Genomic DNA, 22,344 nt, shown 5'->3' with positions numbered 1-22,344 from the left:
GATAACAAATAATTATTTTAATTCCATATTTGTCATATTAACTTTTTTACATATTATTAATTGAGTCCTGATCGTATGCACCCACGGTGAAGGATTGAAACCCTCCTCGCACACTTCTACACATGCCAGGTAAGTCACAATCTAAGGTAATTTTAAAAAGGAGATATTTTAGGCATTAATTCAGTGAATTATGTCTTACATGGTATGTCTTGAGGTGTGGGAGGAGGGCTTCAATTCTCCACTCTGGGTGCATACGATCCGGTCTCTTATTAATTTTTATGACCATTACAAATCTGTACAAATCTTTGAGAGCCAATCATAGATCATGTCCTAATGGCACAATCCAGTGAAATATCTGTCTGGTCTCAAGTCTATAAAAGGATATCCATCCCTTCCCATCTTGTACCTTGAAAAACCAAAGAACTCATAAAAGTTTGATATTGTTTCCAATTGCTTTATTCCTTCTTTCTATTGCATTAGTCACTAATCAAGGGTTGAAAATTGTTCTTAGATAGATCAAGATTGCCTTCTCCAGGTTGCAAGGTTGTCGAATCCTTAAGGTAGAAGATTGCCAGCTTCAGAGCAACTCGTTTCAGGTACTGACTTCTCTTCCTTAGGATCGTGTATGCGACATTAGCTTAGTCGATAATCTAGTAATTCAATACCAAATTTCTTCTATTATTTTATTATTATATAGATGGGGTTATGTGGACTGAAAGACCACTATCTATATGGATCGCATCCCCATGTGACACCCAAAAGCACGATCAGGGTACCACACAGATGTAGAGTATAAAATTTAAATAACGCCCAAAAAAAAAAAATTTGAAAAAATATTTTTTTTCACCGTTGGATTTAATTTTTAAATTTGGGATTTCGGTGGCCGTCAATTTTCATTATTTTCATGAGCCTCTCATATATTAGGCAATTTTTTGTGTGTATTAATTGTTATATTTACCCACCAGGGATGTGGGAAGATGGTAAGACACTAGCAGCTACTTGCCCCTGATCATGTGTTCGAACCTCCAAAGAATCCTGACTTACCTGGCAAAGGGCTGTGTGGGTCGGACCAATGCCCAATGGCCTATGGACTGGCACAAGCCCAGTTATGGTACCAGGGCCCGCTGTCAATGGGAACACCATTGTATCAAAAAAAAAAATTTTGTTATATTTAATTTGTTTGATTTTGTTAGTTGATAATTTTTTTAATGGAAATTTGTATCAGGTTTTTGTCCTAGCTCTCTGAGACGCCAATGGATTCTTGTGGATCTAAAACCATCAAAGAGCTCACTCCAATTGTAGATCTATCATTTGATGGGGTTGTTAGTGCCGTAGATGTACAACAAGGAGACATAGTTAACTCACAACAAAGAAAAAGAAGAGTACTAGTTGCCAAGGTCCTCATACTTATCATACATAAATTGATACAAATTTATTGGTCATTGGGCAATAATTATTTAAAGTTATTGAATACATAACTTTTCCATTGTTGTATTCTGCAGAAGAAACTCAAACATACTGAGAAGCAAAATTGCTTTTGCCTGCCTATTTTTTCCCCGACTCTTGTCTTCCCCCATGGGAGGAAAGAGCGTAACCAAACTTTATTCACTATATCGGATGGATGTTACTATGCCAGAAGTGTACCTGAGATGCGTGGAATGAGTAGTATAGCATCTTCTAATGAATGGTTGGTCATGTTGGATAATTATTCCTCGAAATGTTTTCTATTAAATCCGATCTCGATGGAAAAAATCCAGTTACCACCCATAGAACATTCAATGAGTGATTTGGGAATTCTAACATCTTGTCCAAGTGATCCTAATTGTGTCGTGATGCTCATTAGTAAGAGAAATGAATTTCTTTATTTTTGTAGACCCCATGACGAACAATGGATCAATCAGGACTTGAATCCTAGGAAGGAACACAATGGTATGGAAAGTATTACTTGTGCCATCAATGTCCAAGGGAAGATCTATATCTTCTTCATTTTTGGGATTGCAGTTGTAGATGTTGGTGATACTTCGGCAACAATAACAAATTTTAAAATAAATTTACCTCTGTTATCCATAGAAGATGCAAAGCTATGTTCTAAGTATTTAGCGGAATATCGTGGAGAACTCTTCCTGGTGGTGAAAATTTTCATGGGGATAGATGCTGATGTGGTTGAGACTTTTGATATTTTCAAATTGGATTTTTCCACAATGGTTTGGGTGAAAGTGGAAAGCATAGGCGATGCGATCTTCTTATTGAGTAAAAGTTGTATATCAATCTCCGAGTCAGACTTGGGAGTTAAAGGGGATTGTATATACTTTTTGGATCCAGATAATAGAAACTTGTACCGATTTAACATGTATAACCAAACTATCACAGTTGGTCTTCCTTGTCCTGATGTTGTTCATGGATGGTCTCAACCTTATTGGATAGTGCCCAGTATCTCCTTACCGGTAATTCATTTATTTTGCACAAATTTTTTTTTTTTTTGATCTTCTTTCATTAGAGATATAGTTTGTAAATAGCTTTAGTTTGTTCTTCAAGCAGTCTTTTAATATGCTTTTTTGCCCACGTAACTCCTTGATCCTTAAGGTATACCTTTATATTTTACAGGCAAAGCAAGGGAAAGCAAAGGTGGAAGACACTGAGATTTTAGAGTCAAGAATATCCCTTGATAAAGATAAGGTAAGTGAAGAAGAGAGGCCTTGGAATGACATGGCAAAGGAGCTTTTAGAACAGATCATAACTCATCTCTTTGTAAGTGATTGCATTCGCTTTCGCCTCACTTGCAAAGGATGGACAACCATCACTTCTCCACTAAGGTCACCCCCTCCTCCCTTCGAATCTAGCTCTAATAAATCACCATGGTTCATGTTCTTTCCATATAACAATAGTGGTACATGCAAATTCTTCCATGTGATGTACAACGACACTTGTCTCATGGACTTTCCAGAACTACAAGGTGCAATTATTCGCCACTCCAAATACGGTTGGTTGTTAGTGTCAGGAAGTGATTGTTCTATTTTCTTCTTTAATCCCTTCACTAGGGCAATCATTGAGCTTCCTGATCTTGATGATTCAGGATCTTTTTTTACTAGTGTGTCATTTTCATCCCCACCAACTTCCTCAAACTGCATCGTATTTGCCCATGAAATAACTAATTCCAAGTTTTTTTTAATGTGGGTTTGTCGTCACGGAGAATTTATTTGGACTCCGTATGACATTGATGGTAAGGTACCATTCATGGCATCTCATTGCAATCCTATTTTCTATGACAACGTTTTATATATTTTGGGTCAAGATGGAAGGCTAGGAGTTTTCAGTCCAGAGGAGGATGAAGACGAATGTATATGGAGGGTCCTTCCAAAACTAATTGGACCTAAGTTTCCAATTCATCGGAGTTTCATTGTAGAGAGTGATGGAGAGCTCCTATCGATATTTATTGGTCATTTGGGTAGTCCAATTGGTGTTTTTAACTTGGACAGGTTCAAGATGAAGTGGGTGAAAGTAGAAAGTTTGGGTGATAGAATGTTATTTGTTAGTCATACCACATCGATCTTGGCATCAGCATCAGTGAAAGGAACAGAGAATAAGATTTATTTTCCGAGGTTCCATGGGAACAATATCTTATTTTATTCTCTTTGGACTGGAAAATATCACTCTTTTGGGGGTAACTTTTCTCGGGAAAATTGGTTTGACACCGATGAACAGTGGTACTGTACTTGGATTGAACCTAATTTTGATATTCATAGTGAAGGGCTCAATTGGTTTGAAAATCCTCCTCCTGAGGATTAATTCCATTCTGTGTTGTTTAGATTTGTTTGATGGAGCATATTGCATTTATTAGAGCTTCAATGTATTTTTTCAATAAATAAATAAATATCATTTGAATTTTCTGATGGAATTTTGTAATGAAACAAATGGTTTTTTGTGTTATTTTGATTCACCCTTTGATTGGTGAAGCATACATACCATACTTAATAGCGCTTCAAAGTATTTTTTATGGAAAAATAATACGTAAATTCTAGGGCCTGTGTGGATACACCTCTCCGTGCAAGAGCAAAAGCTCAATCACTCCCCGCAAGAGCAAAAAACCTCTCCGCGGAAGAGCAGGTCTTTGAAACTTCTCCACAAAGAGCAAAAAACCTCTCCCCGCAAGAGCAAAAACCTCTCCACGCCAAAGCAAAAATCTATCCAAACGTTTGCTAGCTCCCCGCAAGAGCAGAAGTCGTCAAGAAGCTCTATCCAAACGCAGTGTAGGTCATTTTCTCTTAAGCCAAGGGGCAATGTCATCAGTCTGAAAACATAGGCAGTTAGTTATCTCTAAGACTGACCAAAATAAGAGCGTTGCCCTGTTTTTAGGGAAGAAAAAGAGCTGCTATTAGCACCCAAACTTTTTACTTATTAAAAAATTGGAGTGTAATTAGTAAACTTTGAGGTTCCAATAGTAGCTCTAAAAAAAAAAAAAGGGAGAGAGAGAGAATCATATTAGTTCTCTTTCTCTGGTTGGTTTTGGAGAACAAAGAAAGAAAAATGGCGGACAAACCGAGCCGAGGTTTGGTGTTGTACGGTGATGGTTTGGTACGACACATCTCTCCATCTCACACCAATCTCCATGTTCTCGCATCTCGAGGTACCTGCGGCTTCTTGTCCCTCAGAAATGCCCCTCACGCTGGTTTGTTTTTCCCTCTAATTTTCTTTTACAAAGTTAAATTTCTCTTTTGATTTTTTGTTTGATTTCCTTAAATATTGAAAGGGGACAAGTTATTTTTCATATAACAAAGTCAAATTAGGAATCCATCCACAAACATTCCCTGATTTTAATTTATCAACAACAATAAAAATTTAAAAAAAATAAAAATTCCTGGTTTTATTATCAAATGAGATCGTTTTGGTAGATAGATGAGCGGTTTTACTTTATGGGTAATTTTTTAGTAAGTAACAAAATCGAATTAGGAAATCCACAAACACTCCCTGAATTTATTTATGAAATAAAAAAATTCCTGATTTATTGTTAAAATGGGATTGTTTTGGTAGATAAATGGGCTGTGTTTTTTTATTTTATAGATTAGGTACTGAGCATTTCAGGTTAATTTAACATAAATAATGGTTACACATGGCGGTCAGCATTCTGAAAATTGTTCTTATCGTTCTGGTTTTTGTGAAATCAATTCAGAATTTTATTGGAAACCTTCTCAATCATTGGTACTCGTTATAACATTAACGCCTCACTCCTCAATTGGTAGCTTATTTGTTGTATAATGTTTCATAATTTAATGGCCACTATTAGCATTTTTGATACGATGTGATATCGTTTAATGGCCATTATTTTTTATGTAAGAATGGTCATAATGGGTTTCTTCTATCATTAGGCTTTCAAAAAACTTTTCACTGTCATCAAGACCTACTTTTCCCGTATTTGTTTAGAGTTCTGCACCATTTTGTTTTTCTTGAAGGTGTCAACTTGGTAAGTTGGTAAAGTCTATGAGTGATAATACTATAGACTTCGGGTCAAAACATTAACCTATTGAAGGAAAATAGATTGAGCTTGGTGGAATGGTTTCCTTTTTTCCATTCAACCATATGTAGAGCTAATGAAGTTCCATTTTAAAGGATATGACACTAGTTTAAGAAGAGTTACAAACCTGACACAACCATGGTCTTGGTACTGGCTATGCAAACCTAATTATGACAAAAGTGAAGTTATAATCATATTCAAAATGTTGCATTTTAGATACATTATAGTGGTTTTTTAACGTTCTTTGGAAATAATGACCTTTATAACGGCGTTGACTGAAAAGAGCAGTTTAAATTTAAATTTCAAGTTTTAAATTTGAAAAGCATATTTTGGTCATATAACAAGAACTTTGGATTCCATTGTTGTAGGGGTCTCTCTTGCCTAGACAAATCCTTTTAAATCTCAATTACTTCCGTATGAATTGAGCGGTTAAACTGAAAACATAGTTTGACCCCAGTGCTGTTAATCTGTTCATTCTTGCCCATTCTTATTATTATTTTTTTGTTACTTCATATATGCGGTGGTTGGACTGGATTGACCAGATGGTGGACCCTGGCAGATCCAGTCTACTTCTCTAGTTCAATGAATTATAGTTTTCTGAACATTGCATGTAACAATTCCTTTCTCATATCTGCTATGTTGCATCAGTATGGGTACGAGTGATAGTGTCCTACCTTGAAAAATAGATTCATGGACTTGGAATTATATTTAAAATTGTTAGAGAGTTATATTTTTATTGGGTGGATCCACGTCTTTATATAAGTGTAAGTGGGCCCCACATGTTTTTATAATATAAATAGAGAAGAGGACCCTCTCTCTCCTCTCCTTTCTTCTCTCATTTTTCTCTTTTGGATTGATTCTTGGTCTCTAACATGGTATCAAAGCATCTCTGCTCTTAGATTAATCCATTCCTTCTCTTCCTATTTTTCTTCTTCTCTTGTACATATGTGTTCTCCAAACCCTAAGGCCTTGGTACAAAACACGACTTAAGAGTCTTCATTTGCACTTTTTCACACTTAGATTTGAATGACTTGGTGTTTATGCAATACAACTAGAAAATTGCACGAGCGATTCAAGTTGAGGAAAGACAATCCCGACTTCTATGATCTCATCTCTATTGATAATCTTAGCATAGATCATCCACGGATTATTGATGCATGGGTCGAACCTATGTTCGAAGGAGAGGATCTAACTTGAACCCAAATTGAGCAAATGGTTTTTACATTGGCACTTGGAGAAAGCTCAAGCCAAAGAAGAAGAGGCATTGATTGACACTCGAGGTAACTAGAAGATGAAGATGAGATACAAGAAGAAAATGGTTATGAAGATAAATATAAAGATGAAGCAGTACAAGGTCAAGAAAATGAAGAATTGATGAGATTCGAAGATGAAGAGACTGAGGAGCAATGACGATGAGAATGGAAGCAATGACGATGATGATCCTAGTGGAGATGTTCCACAATGGATTAGGGATACTTGTGTAGAGTATCAAACTAACTATTAGAGTTAATTATTTAGACATTTCTATGACTATTTCATGTATTTATATGACTATTTGACTTTTTTTTTTTATAATTGATTATTTTTAGTCTTTTACTTACACGTTATGGTGTATGAACTATGATTTATGAATGGAAATATGAAATTTGTGCATTGTTTAATTATTAAGTATTTTTCTGGATTTTTTAGCATTTTTTTCCTTTTTTTTTGCTGAATATGCCATCGCGTATGTGAACAACCTATACTGGTCGCACAGGGTCGCATATGCCATTTAATAGTATTGGATATATCTTCATCCTCTGTTACCTAGCCCTTTACTCCCAAGACCATGGTTACCGGTTCTTAGTCTCAGGACAATTTACTGTTCAACTCGAACAAATCCTTTGAAAGTTGTCAGGTCTACTTTCTTCTTCATTTGCTTCCACCGCAACCATAGCCAATACAAGTAAATCTGTTTGTGCAGCTACTCAATCCTCTTCATCTTGGGTTATTGATTCTGGAGCTAATGCTCCTATGTCTAGTATCCCCTCATTCTTTTCTAATTTTTCATTTCTTTAAATGTCATATTGTCTCAGCTAATTGTTCTTCTCGATCAATACTTGGAACTGGTGATTTTCATCCCACCAATTCCATTACACTAACTCTGACTTATTTGTTCTTGAGTTTCCGTTTTACTTCTTTCTATGAGTCAGCTAACAAAATCATTGCATTGTTTTGTAATATTTTCTCATTGCATTGTTCTGTAATATTTTCTCCTTGTGTTTTTTAGGACAAAAAAGATGATTGGTTGGGGGCATGAGCGTAATGCGTTGTTTTTTTTAGACCTTGATGAGCCAATTCCTACTTTGAGTGATGTAGTTACACTAACTCTGACTTATTTGTTCCCGAGTTTCCGTTTTATCTTCTTTCTGTGAATCAGCTAACAAAATCATTGCATTGTTTTATAATCTTTTCTCATTGTATTATTCTGTAATATTTTCTCCTTGTGTTTTTTAGGACAAAAAAGATGACTGGTTGGGGCATGAGCGTAATGTGTTGTTTTTTTTAGACCTTGATGAGCCAATTCCTGCTTTGAGTGATGTAGTCTCTCCTCTACAATGACATTATCACTTGAGTCACCCGTCATTGTAGAAGTTGCTTCAAGTTGTTCCCACATTGAGTCCTATTTCAGTTTTGGAATGTGAAGCTTGTCAATTAGGCAAACATCATTATAGTAGTTTCCCCCTAGCTTAGAGAGTTGTTAGTTGAGCCCTTTTAATATAATCCATTCAGATATTTGGGGTCCTATAAGGATGATGAGCACTTTTGGTTTTTCTTATTTTGTTATTTTTTTGGATGATTATTCTCGAATGACTTGGCTATTTTTAATAAAGGATCGTTTTAAACTACGCAAAATCTTTTTAGCATTTTATAATGAAATATTTGTTAAATTCGAATGATTTGTTAAAATTTTCCATTCTGACAATGCCTTTAAATATACCCAAAACTGTATGTTTGATTGCTATAGAGATCATGGTATTACCCATCAGACCACTTGTCCATACAGTTCCCAACATAATAGTATTGTCCAGCATAAGCTTTGTCGTCTTTTGGACGTCATTCACACTTCATTGTTTAATATGTACGATCCCAAACTTTATTGGGCAGATGCAGTTCTTACCACTTTTACTTTAATAATTGGGTTCCTACACCTATCTTGGGTAGTGAAACATCTTTTTTCTTTGTTATATCCTAATGCCAAGCCCTTCCCTATTTGTTCCGTGTGTGTTTCCTTCGTCCTCATTTTTGGGACTAGTCTTGATAAGTTGTCTTCTTGTGCTGTTAGGTCTGTCTTCTTGGGTTATTCTACAACTCAGAAGAGCTATCGTTGTTATGATCTTGTAGGACGTCGATATTGTACTAATGCTGAGGTTACTTGTTTTGAGTCCACTCCCTTATTTATTTCTGATTGTTGGTTTGATTCTAATCTCATATCTTCTCATCAAAGGGAGTTAGTTTTGCCTATAGTTCATCTTTCGATGTCCTCTCCTCCACATTTGCAGGCTTATCAACATTCTCAGTGTCGTCGAATTTTATCATATGGTCCAGCCGTAGCCACATATCACTGGACTCTCTTGAGAACCTTCGTGCACTGCCACTCCACTCTCCTGAGGACCTCCCACCTCCTCCCATAGCCCCTCTTGGTCTATGATACCTATTGCATTGTGGAAAGGTATTCGTTCTTGCATTAAGCATCATGTATCAAAATTTGTGTCTTTCTATTGCCTTTTATCTACTTTTCGCTCTGATTTTCCATTGTCCACTATTTATCTTCCTAGTTCTTATCGCCAGGTTTTGATTTCTTTTGGCTAGAAACTTGTTATGGATGGCAAAAGCATGCACTTTATCAGAATTAGACATGGGAATTTATTCCTTTTCCTTCTGGGAAAACCACTGTTGGTTGTCGTTGGGTATACAGCGAAGTATCAACGAATGGATATGTTAATCGACTTAAGCTCTATTGGTGGCTAAAGGGTACACTTTGAGTTATGGTGTGAATTATTGTGAGACCTGTTCACCTGTTGCTCGACTCAACTCCGTTAAAATTCTTCTGTCTATCATAGTAAATTATAGCTGCCACTATATCAATTAGATTTAAAAAATGCATTTTTTCATGGTAATTTATAAGAGGAAGTGTAAATGGATCATCCCCGAGGTTATGTTCTTGAAGGGAAAGAACATATGGTATATAGGTTGAAGAAAGTGTTGTATGAGCTGAAACAGTCTCCCTGTGCTTGGTTTGAAAATTTTAGCTTTGTGGTGCTTCGGTATAGGTTTTAGCTTTCTACCTCTGATCATTCTGTATTTACTCATCATTCCACCTCACGTAATATTATTCTTTATTGTCTGTGTGCATGACAACATTGTCACTGGCAATGACTGTGGAAATTGCTCAGTTGAAGTCTCATTTGGGTACTCAATTCCACACAAAGGACTTAGGCTTTCTTCGTTACTTCCTTGTGATTGAGATTGCATGTTCCAAGGAAGATCTCACTCTATGCCAACGCAAGTACGTCTTGGACTTATTATCTGAGACAAACACTCTACGATCTCATCTAGTTGATGCTCTCATGAATTCTTTTGTCAAGTTTGATGCGAAATAAGGGGAAGTTTTTGAAGACACTGGGAGGTACAGACGGTTGGCAATCTCACCTACCTTACAGTTACTCGTCTTATCATTACTTATGTTGTGGGAGCGGTCGGTCAGTTTATGCATGCCTCTCGATAGCCTCATTCGGAAGTTGTCTGTCGTATTCTACACTATTTGGAGGGTGCTTCTAGAAGGGGTCTCTTGTACCACCCCTCCTCTTCCTTGATTGGATCGGGAGCTGTTTTGATCATCGGTCCACCTCTGGTTATTGCACCTTTGTTGGTGGAAATCTTGTTACTTGGCATAATAAGAAGCAAAACATGGTGGCCCACTCTAGTGCTGAAGTTGAGTATCTTGCAATAGTCCACACTGATTCTAAGAGGTTTTCATTTTCTTCTTCGTGACATGGGTGTTGATGCTCTATTACCTATGCAAATGTATTGTGACAAGCAGGCGACCATCTTTATTGGTAGCAACCCTGTAATTCATGAGATCAGAAAGCACATAAGTTGATTCTCACTTCGTTCGGGATTTACTCATGCGTAAACAAATTATCATACCCTACGTGAAGTCTAGTGATCAATTGATTGATTTTTTGCTGAGACTTGATTTCATGTACTTCCAAGCTGGGGATCTATGACATGTATGCTCAAGCTTGAGGGGGAGTTATTTTTTTTGTTGGGTAGGTGACTTAGCAAGAGCATGTGAATCAATAGATTCAATAGGTAAACAATCAATAGCTTGGAAGCAAATAAAGTAAAGAGCTAGAAAATAATTATTAAGAAAGGAAAAGTTAAATTAATTATTATGTATTGATTGATTAAATTTCATTTTTGAAGTTCCTTATATAGATAACTTCATCATAACAACCTAAAAACATTCTAAAACATCAAAAAGTAACTTTCCTAACCTATTTATAATATGATATAAATTTTCTAAATCTATTATAATTCAATTTGGACACTTTTAAGCACTTCTAATATTAACCTAAAGAATAAAAACGAATTTAGATAAATAAATAAAAACTTCAAAACTAATTAAAGACTAAACAAATTAGAAACTTGATAAAATTGAAATGAAAACTAACCTAAAACTTCTAAAATTAAAACAAACTAAACACATATGACTAAAATCAGAATTGGGTTGAGTATAGATTCAACTGGATCAACCCAAACCAGGCTGGTCAAACCAGAGTTGACCAGGTTGACTGAGTCAACTCAGTTAGAAAATTTTGGTCTTCCTGATGTAAATGTCCTACATCAATGAGCCCACATCTTTAATTAAGTATAAGTGCACCCCACATGCTTTTATAATCGAACCTATTAAAGTTCGTCCCTCTCTCTCCTCTCCTTGTTTTTTCTCTCGTGGATTGATTCTTCGCACATCTGATAGGACCATAGAATTCATATACAACACTTGAATAGTTCTTGACCTCATTGGAAGTTTATTTATCATCTACATATCCCATATTCATGCATGTGTCAATTCAACAATAACTATTTAGCTGAATATTGTTTGGATTTGATTTTTTAAATATCATGTCATTCTGGTTTCACCGTAATGTTTTTACCTAGGCACAACCAGTACCTGAATTTTTTTTTGTTGTCCTAGAATCTCATTACGTATTTTCCTTAGCAAATACCATATCTTTGAGAATGAAAATTTTATGTTGTTCTATTCTGATAGTACTTGAGCAATCATACCTTCGTACAATATATAGTGATTGGAAGTTCACAATAAATTTCAATCTTCCAAGTCTTCTAAGCTGGGAACATGTTACCATTAGTTGATCATAATTCTTTTCAATAATGTAAGTAGCGGTGATTCGAAAATCAGGGGATGGTAAACTGGTAATAATGTTTTGCATTTTCTTTTGATACAAATCCCAAAGTATCTTATCGATCATCGATTCATTTAGGGATTTACTTGAGTTTGTATTGCAGAAAGTGAGGATGAGAGAGTGGTTAGAGAATTAGCACAACTATTGGATGCATATGATGCTTATATCGTTACGGTAAGATGTCTACATTAGTGGGTATTACTTACAACACTTGGCTTCAACTCTGAAATACGTTTGTTGATATTTTCATTTCAGAATAAAGAACAGTCCGCTATATTAGAACATCAAGAGAAGACGTCGGTGCAATCCTTGTCAGCGAGGTAAAATGATCTTAATGTATTGTCATTATGTACATCATTCAAGAGAATTTCTGTATTTAGATAGCTGCTAGTGGCAGCCCAACTTTTACTTATTACGTTCCAATTTCTTAAATTATTTGTCACGCCCCAATTAAAGATTAAAACGCGCCATTCAAACATTACAAGGTTTAGCTCAAATTATTTTCTCAATGGTACAAAACATTGTAACACTCGTCCAAACAATTTCAGTAATTGTTTGCAATTATGATTAGGCTCATATAAAATCTTAAATCCAAAAGATAGAAATCTCGCAAAAAAAATGAGAGAGTGCTTCTATTGGCACCCCAACTTGACTTATTCTCAGCCATTTAGTCATTTTCTTTATTTTTAATTGAGGTATAATTAGTATAGAGTCATGCTGGAGTACCATTGAAATTGACATTGTTTGGGACATTGGTGTGCACAGAACCATCAATGCTTCTCACTCGTGTCTTGATGAAAAGCATCTATGGTTCTATAAACACATCCATGTCAGCAATGTCTGAAACGACGTCAATTTCAATGTTACTTCAGCATTTTCCATTAGTAAAAGTTGAGGTATCATTAGCAGCTCTCTGTAATTATCCCTTGGTAGAACATATAACCCAATATGCTTTTTTATTCAACTTTCAGGTTTATGGGGCTAAGAGCTGCTATTTTCACTACCAATTCCAGTGTTCAATCTTTTGCAAGATATGTTGGTTTCACTGTTTTACAATTTGATGAGTTGACAAAGAACTACCAATCCTTCAATGAACCCCCGGCCTCAGAGTTACTGAAGTTGCTTGGATTTCAAGGAGGGAAGGCATTAGAAACAAATGAATTTGATTTAGTTTTTGTGCACATTGGACCTGATGAAAAGGAAGGCAATAAGGTAGAATTGATCAATGAATTGGTTGGTGGGATATTGCAAATAGCCCAACCTGATTCACAAATTGGTTCTCGTTTACACTTATCTCTTGTTATGAGCTATGGATCTTTGTCTGAGGACGAGGAACCAAGCTTCTTGGATAGGATCTCCCAAAAAGATACAAAACCTGATCTTTCCATGCTTTTCCCTCGCCAAAGCTATGTCATGAAAGGAGCAAATATAGTGGATAACATCAGGTAAGCAGAAACCTGAGAATTTTCTTAATTTTTTTGCAACTTATATTGCAGCTTGAGTTAATTTATGTTTGGCAGGCACCATTGCCCAATGCTGATCACACAGTGGCAGGATGCTGTAACCCGCAAAGATATGGCAGAGAAATTTTCTTTCCAAGAATTTAAGGAGGTAACCACTAATATTTTATTGTTTTTATTTTCTTGTTTTTGTTTTTTGTGTTTGTATGTGTGTATTGAGTGTGTTTTGCATGTATGCATACATTCATTCTTGCACCATTTCCTATGTTTTGGATTGTATGATCTTCTTGACTAAAGTCTTGGAATGTAGGGATTTTGACAGGTAAGAGCTTAGAGTCGGTGAATACAATAGAAAGAAGGAAAATTAACATAGCTTGTTTACAAGAGTCAAAATGGAAAGGAGAAAAATCTAGGAAAATTAATGCCTACAAGCTCTGGTGCACATGAAAAGTTTGAAATAAGAATGTTGTTGCTATGATAGTTGATAGTGATTTGAAGGACAAAATTTTAGGTGTTAGGAGAATATATGATTGTCTATCAGCTAAAAAAGTAATAATAGGGAAAGTGATAATTGACATAATTAGTGCTTAGGCATCCTAAGTTGGATTATGAGTAAATTTCAAAGGAAATTATTTGGAAGACAGATGAACTCATCCAACAAATTCTTTATGCAAAGAGGATAGTTAGAGGAGGAGACTTAAAATTGTCATATAAGGAAAATAGAGATGGGAGGGCACATGGAGGACTTGAGTTTGGAAAAGAATTTAAATGAGAAATATGACATTTAATTTGTGATGGGATGTCCTTGCGATAACGAAGACTTATTTCAGAAGGAGGGCGGACTCTTTATTTACTTTTAAGAGCGGAACCAGTAAAAGTTAACCTATGTGATCGACGCATACCAATCAAATTGTAAGGAAATTTTTATGAGATAACAGTAAAACTAGCTATGCTGTATGGAGTTGAATGTTGTGTGTTCAAGAAGCATCATGATATTGGATCACATAGAAGAGATGGGGATGCTAAAATAGTTGAGTGGATCACTTGGTCCTCTTTGTGTATATTGATGATGGTCACAGGTTGTGACTATTTGTATTGATGAGTTGGAGCAATACTTGATATTGCATTTTTACATAAGGATCTAGGGAAATTACAATACGTTCTCAGAATCGAGGTTGAACGATCAAAGAATGTGATAGTTTTACCACAGAGAAAATATGTTCTAGATCTTTAATCTTAGATAGGATTATTGGGACTAAGCCAGTTTCTTCTCCGATGGATCCCACGTGTATACCTGTGGTAAACCAAGGGGAGTTGATTGATGATCTAAAGAGATATAGAAGGCTTGTGAACAAGATTATCTATTTGACAATTACAAGTACTGATATCACATTTGTTGACAGTGTTTTTAGTAAGTTTATGCAAACTCCTCGTACTTCTAACATGGAGGCAATCATCTGTATCCTGCATTATCTCAAGAGTGCTATTGGTGGAGGTATCATATCATATATAAGGCCAATGGCCATTGCATTTTGAGGTATATTCTGATGCAGATTAGGTAGGATCTTAATCCGATAGAAGATCTCCTATGGGATATTGCACCTTTTTGTGGGGTAACATGGTAACTTGGTAAAGTGAGAAGCAATGTGTTGTAGCCTAGTATTGAAGTGGAGTATAGGGCGATGGGACTTACTACTTGTGACCTATTACGGCTCAAATCATTGATGGATGAGCTTGGATTTACTGTTGATGACCCATGAAACTTTATAATGACTATCAAATCGCAACACACATCCAACAATCTAGTGTTTTTGGAGATGACCAAAGCACATAGAGATTAACTATCATTTCATCAGAGAGAAAGTAGGAGCCAAATTTATTTTTATACCATTTGTAAAATCTACATGTCAGCTGGTAAATATGTTCTCCAAAACAATTATAATCATAATCAGTTGGAGAAGATTCAATCAAAGTTGACATATATAAAAGAGGTCCCAGTGCCCTCAAGGGAAGGGGAAAACAACCCCCAGGAAAGTAATCCCCCCTCGGCCTTGCTTTGAATAGTCCTATGGCAGACATCAGTGACCTTGCCGAGTCCGATGGAGTGTTTTACTTTTCAGGCAATGTTATTATAGATATTGCTTATTGTGATTGCCAGGTAAATTATTTTTTCATTATTTGCTTTGTGTTTGTCCAAAACCTTGTCACTACATTATTATTTATGGCGTTTAGGATTTTTTTATATTATTTTAATAAAAAAAAACTGTGTAAGAATAATCTGTACTTATCTTACTATCCAACTATTTGAATCCCAATTTGATTTGAATCCTACTCTTGAGTCTTGATTTTACAACCCAACTCAATTATAACATCATTGATCCTAACCATTAGTGCCCCCTGGATCTGGACATCCCAACTTCTTAACATCATGGCTTAAATAAAATCCTATACCTACCCTGCTCTTTTGATATGCAATGGAAATGTGTGTTTCCCTTCTTATTTTGGCAATCTTGAAATATTGGAACAAACTAGTTCTTCTATGAAAGCCTCTGCATACTGGAACAGTTACAAATCATGCTGCCAAGGAGTACTTATTTAATTGGCTTAACCAAATTAACACGACATCAGAAAAGTTACAGTTAACTTACAAGCTCGAGTTTATCTCATAGACATTGAAGATAAAGGACTTGATCGAATTGAAAATTAGATGGGTGTAAAGGAACACAAACCCATTGGAGAAGATGAACTCCTAAACAGAAATTTGCACATCATGATAACACATTTACTTTGAAGCCAATAATCGACGATGATCACTTTGTCTAGTTTTCTATTTAAATTTATCAGGGCTTATCTTTTTCTTGACCATCATCCCATGATTTTTACCTTGGATTTGAACTTAGATGTAAAGAGGCATCCTGTCCCTTGATCAATACACAATTAACCCTTTTTAAATGATCCCTTGATTGCTTTAGTTCAATTTAATGCAATTTCCACTTCTGATCAAATTCATAAGTATATTTATGTCATGGTTTAATTAAATCTCCTTATATTATGTAATTATTTTTCTTAAAAATGCAGCGTGGAGCGAATCTTGCTATACCTGCAGACAGGTTTCTGCATGAGGTGGCCTTCAAGCTTTGGAAGGCCCCCAAATATGGTGCATGAGGTAGGATTTCCATGATATTTAGTCGAAATCAGTTCTAACTTGTCAACAGAGTTACATTTGCATCATCTTCCCATAATAATATTGGAGATTAGTCTTGCTAACACATACATTGGAAACTTGTAAGACTGTTCTACTCAATGTTCTTGATCATGGATTTGGAATCAATAGCATGCACTCATGCCCGTTGTTATGTCGCCTGTGTACTCCATTGTCGGTCCCGACCCATACAGTGAAGGGTTGTGGTTAGGTTGTCAGCTAGTGTAAAATTCGCCACCCTCTTTACGTAGATTTATTTAGCTGACCTCAAATCTGTGGGATAATACTTTGTTGTTGGTTGTTAAAGTATTTATTTTGAATTTTGTTATCATTGTCATCTGTTTGAGAGTAATGGGATATGATGCAATGTGATAAGGTGTACTGCGATACCCCAAATCAGATCTCGATAAGGGTAGGAGATTAGGATCTTGATTCTGTTTAGGATTAGGTTTAGTTACAATCTATCTGATTGTGTTTATCCAATCGGTTAGGATTTATTATTTTCTCTATATAAATCTTGCTAGGGTTGTTTAATGATCAATTATGGTGTGAAATTTCTATTTATCGTTTTCATCTTATAGTTTCCTATAAGAACTCTGAGATGGAAGTATATTTCAGGAAATTTTAGGAATGGTTTGAATAAAAATAAGGGAAAATCATTTGTGATGGTTTGGGGTTGTGCAGAACGCAATAACAACATTGTAAGAATGAGTTCTAGGTATAAGTTGAGGGCAATAGAAGAGCAAGCAAAGATCGAAAATAATAGTATTGAGGTAGTAATAAAGGATGCGAAGGAAAATGCTGTAAATTAAGATATGGTTCATTATATAATTTAATGGTGAAATAGGATGGGTAAGGTACTAAGGTATAGACAAGTATGACGACTTCAGAACTTTCTAAATTTAAGCATAGTAACCAAGTTCGAATTCAACAATTACTTGGTGGGGGCCAGTTCGGTTAATTCGCATAAATCTGGAAAATTTTCTAAAAATAATTCTAAAAAGATTTAGGGATTATATGAATGATATTTTTTGGGTTTATTCCCAAAATCTCACCATCTTCAACCTCCCTAAAGTCTCTTTTCTTGTTATTGAAATTCAAGGGTTGAAGAATGAGGAGGCTTTTTAGGCTTTCCACTCATGGAGATGTGCGAAATTCTTGAACAATCGATTGATTTGTGATCCTCCAACTTTACTCTTAAGACTCTTGATTTCCCGACCTAGAAAGCAGAAGAAATGTTGGAGGTTGTAGATGGGGAAGATGATGAATAGTGAGTTGTAGATTGATTCTCTGTTTCATGTGTACGAGGAAATACTTTTTTTGAACTCTTTTCTCAGCCTTTGATAGGGGGTTTTATAATCCTGAGTTTGGGACAAGTGTCACCAATCTACCGCTCTTGGTTCTTGCCATAGGGGGTCTGAGACGCCTCCACCCTTGGTTGTGCTGAAATTTTTCGTTCTTTTGACTGTACTTTGTATCCTTCTGGTCTGTATAAAGAAAACTTGTATCACCAAAGTATGCGCTGGGTATTTTGTGTATTGCCGCAGTTTTAGTAAAGAAAAAAGTTTTAGTTCTTAATTATCGTCCTTCCTCATCTTACTTTCCTTTTTGATATTTCTAATTTTTGTTCGGACGTTCATGTTTTTCCCCTTAGCACTTGGAAAACCTCTAAATAGTTGTCGTGTTGTAGCGAACATAACCTTGGTTTACTTCAAGGATGTCAGACCTTTTGCCCTCAAGCATTGAACATAATGTACATTTTGGATCTTTGGCCTTATTTTATTTAGGGTTACACGTGCATGTTTTGAGTGATATCTTGGTGATTCTTTCGTTGCTTGGATTTGTCTTTCCCAAACTTTTCTTGCTTAGAACCATATGAATGTGTCATAACGACCTTCTTGTGATGTTACTCAGATTTTTCTTCTTGATACGTGAGTGTGTTTTAAACAGTCTCGATTTTTAATATTAGGTTTTTCCCAATTCGATTCATATGATTGTGTTTCCTAGAGTCACACAAGTATGGTTTTAAACAGTCTCGGTGTGCTGTTATTATTAGTTTTGTCTTTCCCAGAGTCACACGAGTGTGTTTTAAAGACCTGGGTGTGTTATTATTAGGTTTGCCTTTTCCAGAATCACACGAGTGTGTTTTAAAGGACCTGAGTTTGTTGTTATTATTAGGCTTGCCTTTTCCAGAATCATACAAGTGTGTTTTAAACGACCTAAGTGTATTGTTATTATCAGACTTGCCTTTCCCAGTCACATGAGTGTTTTAAACAACCTTGATGTGTTTTTATTATCAGACTTGCTTTTCCTAGAGTCAATATGTTTTAAACGAACTCAGTGTGTTAATGGTACAACATACACTTATATACACATTGTTGGAGTTTGAAAATGAACTCGGTTGTATTGCCTTCCTTGGGGGTGTATTTATTATTATGCCAGATTTAGTAGATGTACATATTTTAAAAACTTTATACGTGAATGTTATCAATAAGACTTTCTGATAGGTCTGGTTTGTTGGGCACTGCCTAGAGGGGTACTCCGTTATAACTTCGATTAAGTGGATCAATCTCTCAACACCGTCTAATCTGACTATCTATTCTCGTCATCAAGTTACTTCATCACAACCCTGTTGACTCCTCTATATATCACTTCAGGTGTGATAAAAACATCATAATGATGAAGGTCTTTCTCCCTGAGCTTATTATCTTAATTTCGAGTCCCTTCGCGCTCGTTGACCCTTCCTTTGTTGTGGTGGGCTTATCCTTGTACCGAGGTCTTTGGGGTTGGGGATAGAGCGCCTACTCACCTAGATGCCCTTGAGCTTGATAAAAGTTATTTCCGTAGTCTTCTCGTGAGTTAGACGCCATCTCTAGTATTGTCTATCATGTCGCTTCACCCATGTGACTTACAGAGGGAAAGTGCGCCCTTGGCGTTAAGACCATCTCCCATGCTCGATTTCGCATTGTTGTTGCCAGTGCTCTTGCAATTGGATGTACTGTCTGCTTTTCATGCGGCTGGTCGGTTGCTTGAACCTCAAAATGTGTCTCCAGGTGGGCATTTTCTTGTTGTGGGTTCGTCATCTGATCTCCTTGCTTTATCAGGCTATGTTGTAATTCCCTGAGCATTTTTTTATGGAGGTTGATCACATGGTTATGGGTAGGAATCTTTGAAAGTATCCCATGGACAATGTCAAAAGTGTGGAGGCTTTTTAGGGCAATCACTCCTCGAGATGTGCAAAATTCTTGAACAAATTGTCTGATATGTGATCCACTGACTCTGTTCTCTGGACTTTTGATCTCCCAACTTTTCTCTTTGGACGTTGTTGATGAGGTAGACTCCTAATTCTTTGAAGGTTGAAAGAAGAATGATGAGGTACTACAATTGTTTGATACCGGTGGGTATCGGTTCTTTCTTTCCTTACATTGTTTGGTCAACTCATGTTCCTTCAAAGGTGTCTTTTTTCCTTTGGCTTGCTTCGTTGGGAAGAATTCTCACCTTGGATAATTTGATCTATCGAGGGTGGATTACTCCAAATTTTTGCTTTCTTTGTTCTAGGGATGGGGAGTCTATAAACCACATACTTATTCACTGTCCTTTTTCCTGAGATATTTGGATGTTTTTCTTATCCCGGTTTCAGGTAGATTGGGTTCTTCCTTTATCTGTTTTGGCGCTTCTGGAGGGTTGGAGTTTAAATATCTTTGATTCTAGAAAAAGGCTTCTATGGACTATCCTTCCGTTCGCAATTGCTTGGGGTCTTTGGAGAGAACGTAACAATAGAGTTTTTCATGGCAAGGAGAGTTCGTCGCACACTGTGATCTTGGAAATATTGGGTTTGCTCTTCCTTTGGTCTAAGCTGAGTAAAATCTTTGAAGGAGTGTGTTTCCAAGACTTTGTTTTTAATTGGGATAATATTTGTAACTCGTAGCCCTGCGCAGGGCATGCATTTTTGCTTTCTTTCTCCTTTTCTTGTTGTTTTGCTTTTTGTTGTTGGGGGCTACCTCAGCCTCCTTTTCGTCGTATCATTTATAAAATTTATATTTATAAAAAAAAAAGAATGATGAGGTACCGATGTGGTGTCTGCCAAAGGTCTTCCAAAGATTAAGTAAAAAATATGGAAAACAGACGAAATGGTGGAGATGATGATACTGAGTTGTAGAGTGATTCTCTTTTTTCGTGTGTAAAGAAATGATTTTTCTAAACCCTTTTCTCAGCCTTTGAGAGTGGTTTTTATAATCTCGAGTTTGGGACAAGTGTCATCACACTACCGCTCCTGGTTCTTGCCACATGAGTTCTTGCCCATGTCTCATAAATGTTAATACTCAAGTTCAACAAGTAGTGTCTCAGCATATTAATTGTTTAGTTGACTTGATCTTACTATTTGGGAGCTGGTGAATCAGAGAAAGTCACTGTCAGCACTATTCCGATAAGTACCTGCGGATATCGCATTTAATACAAAGATTTGGCTTAAGATTGAACTCTGACTGCCATAAATTCTTTGTCCTATTATGCCCGAGGTTTACCATCCAAGCTAACGAAACTTCACTCTGAAACACTATTTCAGTAGATTGGACTGATCTTAGAGCTCCATTTTTTTTACTTTGGTTCGGGGTGATTTGATTTCTTGGCTAACAATGAGGTTCTTTGAATTTGATAATTGTCAGTCCTCATTGGAAATGTCTGATATGCAGACTAGGTCCACTGGATTAAGAAAGACACGTATCCTTATCTCGGAGTATGATTAGAAATGGGCTCCACAAAAAGATATTAAAGAGTTAAAAATGAGTTTACCTTATATGGAGATTAATTGGTAAAATCTGTTTGATTGTCTTGACCATGGTACCCGATCTTGTCAATTACCGAGTGACCAGTTCAGAATTGCAGGACCACATTGCTGCCTTCTCATGTAACAACTGTATGTAGCTTTTTGGAGATAGACGTTTTCACTTGTGGAAAAGCTATCTCATTCCAGCCCGAAGTTGAGTAGTTGCCTAAGGGGCGCTTGGCTCGTGTGTAGTCACTTCAGTTACAAACATCTTCATCAACAAGAGTGCAATTCTATACGGGGAAAAACTCAGGTATAATTCAGAATTTTCACTAAAAAAATTTCTTCAGAAAAAATACCCTAGATTTTGTAATTACTTCATATTAGAAATAAAAAATAAAACAACAAGAGGTTGTTGAAGTAAGATTGTCTCCTCCTCCTAACCCCTCTATATATAGAGAGAAGGTTAGGATTCAGTGACAATCCTTATCATTCTACATGGATTAGAGGATACAAAATAGGGTAATCTTTTGTGAGGATGATCTCTATCCTTACAAAAAAAAACTGTCTAATCTAAAACTTCTAATCCCATCAAAATTGATTTACTAGTTGAAGAATTATGGACCATTAATTTTTAGTGTTAACATGTAAATCACTTATGATGGGTTAGAAGTCCAAGAATGGACTGATTCTATGTGAGGATGGAGATCATCTCACAAAAGATCAATCATCTGACCCATGTAGAATGATAGTTATCAAATAAGGATTGTGAACTGATCCTAATTCGTATACAGGATCGGGATGAAAGGCCAATACCAAAACCAACATAATTGCCAATTTCTTACCACAGTTAGATCTACAAGATTTACCGGTTAAGAATCATGTAAAACAAAAAATTTAAGTTTAGAATATTACATTCTATCCCTTTCTCCAAATTA

General features: G+C 36.1%; 2 protein-coding genes across 7 annotated transcripts; both read left to right on the top strand.

Annotated features, from left to right (window-relative positions):
• Window positions 1-321: 321 nt before the first annotated feature.
• On the top strand, window positions 322-3,832 carry LOC147410564 (uncharacterized). The gene is made up of 4 exons (XM_086443221.1): window positions 322-596; window positions 1,226-1,397; window positions 1,503-2,444; window positions 2,605-3,832. The coding sequence occupies exons 2-4, from the start codon at window positions 1,254-1,256 to the stop codon at window positions 3,784-3,786; spliced, it is 2,268 nt and encodes a 755-aa protein (XP_086299347.1). The 5' UTR covers window positions 322-596; window positions 1,226-1,253; the 3' UTR covers window positions 3,787-3,832.
• Window positions 3,833-4,447: 615 nt separating this feature from the next.
• On the top strand, window positions 4,448-21,826 carry LOC147410563 (rhomboid family protein). Of its 6 annotated transcripts, none has more exons than XM_086436858.1 (7): window positions 4,449-4,666; window positions 12,083-12,153; window positions 12,235-12,299; window positions 12,951-13,424; window positions 13,500-13,590; window positions 16,518-16,605; window positions 21,526-21,826. In XM_086436858.1, exons 1-6 carry the CDS (start codon window positions 4,525-4,527, stop codon window positions 16,602-16,604), a joined length of 930 nt encoding a protein of 309 aa, XP_086292984.1. In that variant the 5' UTR covers window positions 4,449-4,524; the 3' UTR covers window position 16,605; window positions 21,526-21,826. The 6 variants fall into 6 exon arrangements, with proteins under 6 accessions (XP_086292958.1, XP_086292984.1, XP_086292966.1 ...); XM_086436840.1 differs by having other exon boundaries at window positions 21,518-21,826; XM_086436866.1 differs by lacking the exon at window positions 21,526-21,826 and adding an exon at window positions 21,333-21,351.
• Window positions 21,827-22,344: the final 518 nt, after the last annotated feature.

The sequence above is a fragment of the Akebia trifoliata genome, chromosome 1 (genome assembly GCF_017979445.1).
Source record: "Akebia trifoliata isolate Shusen 1 chromosome 1, ASM1797944v1, whole genome shotgun sequence".
Lineage (NCBI taxonomy): Eukaryota > Viridiplantae > Streptophyta > Magnoliopsida > Ranunculales > Lardizabalaceae > Akebia > Akebia trifoliata.
Note: the sequence above shows the minus strand (reverse complement) of the source record. Positions and strands in the feature narration are given on the sequence as shown.

Bases quoted from the DNA above. Each gene is read 5' to 3' on its own strand.
- LOC147410564 (XM_086443221.1), top strand. From the start codon at position 1,254: ATGGATTCTTGTGGATCTAAAACCATCAAAGAGCTCACTCCAATTGTA. The intron at 1,398-1,502 runs GTCCTCATACTT...TGTATTCTGCAG, and splicing joins GAAGAGTACTAGTTGCCAAG to AAGAAACTCAAACATACTGA. The intron at 2,445-2,604 runs GTAATTCATTTA...TATATTTTACAG, and splicing joins TGCCCAGTATCTCCTTACCG to GCAAAGCAAGGGAAAGCAAA.
- LOC147410563 (XM_086436832.1), top strand. From the start codon at position 4,525: ATGGCGGACAAACCGAGCCGAGGTTTGGTGTTGTACGGTGATGGTTTG. The intron at 12,300-12,950 runs GTAAAATGATCT...TTCAACTTTCAG, and splicing joins GTGCAATCCTTGTCAGCGAG to GTTTATGGGGCTAAGAGCTG. The intron at 13,425-13,499 runs GTAAGCAGAAAC...TATGTTTGGCAG, and splicing joins AATATAGTGGATAACATCAG to GCACCATTGCCCAATGCTGA.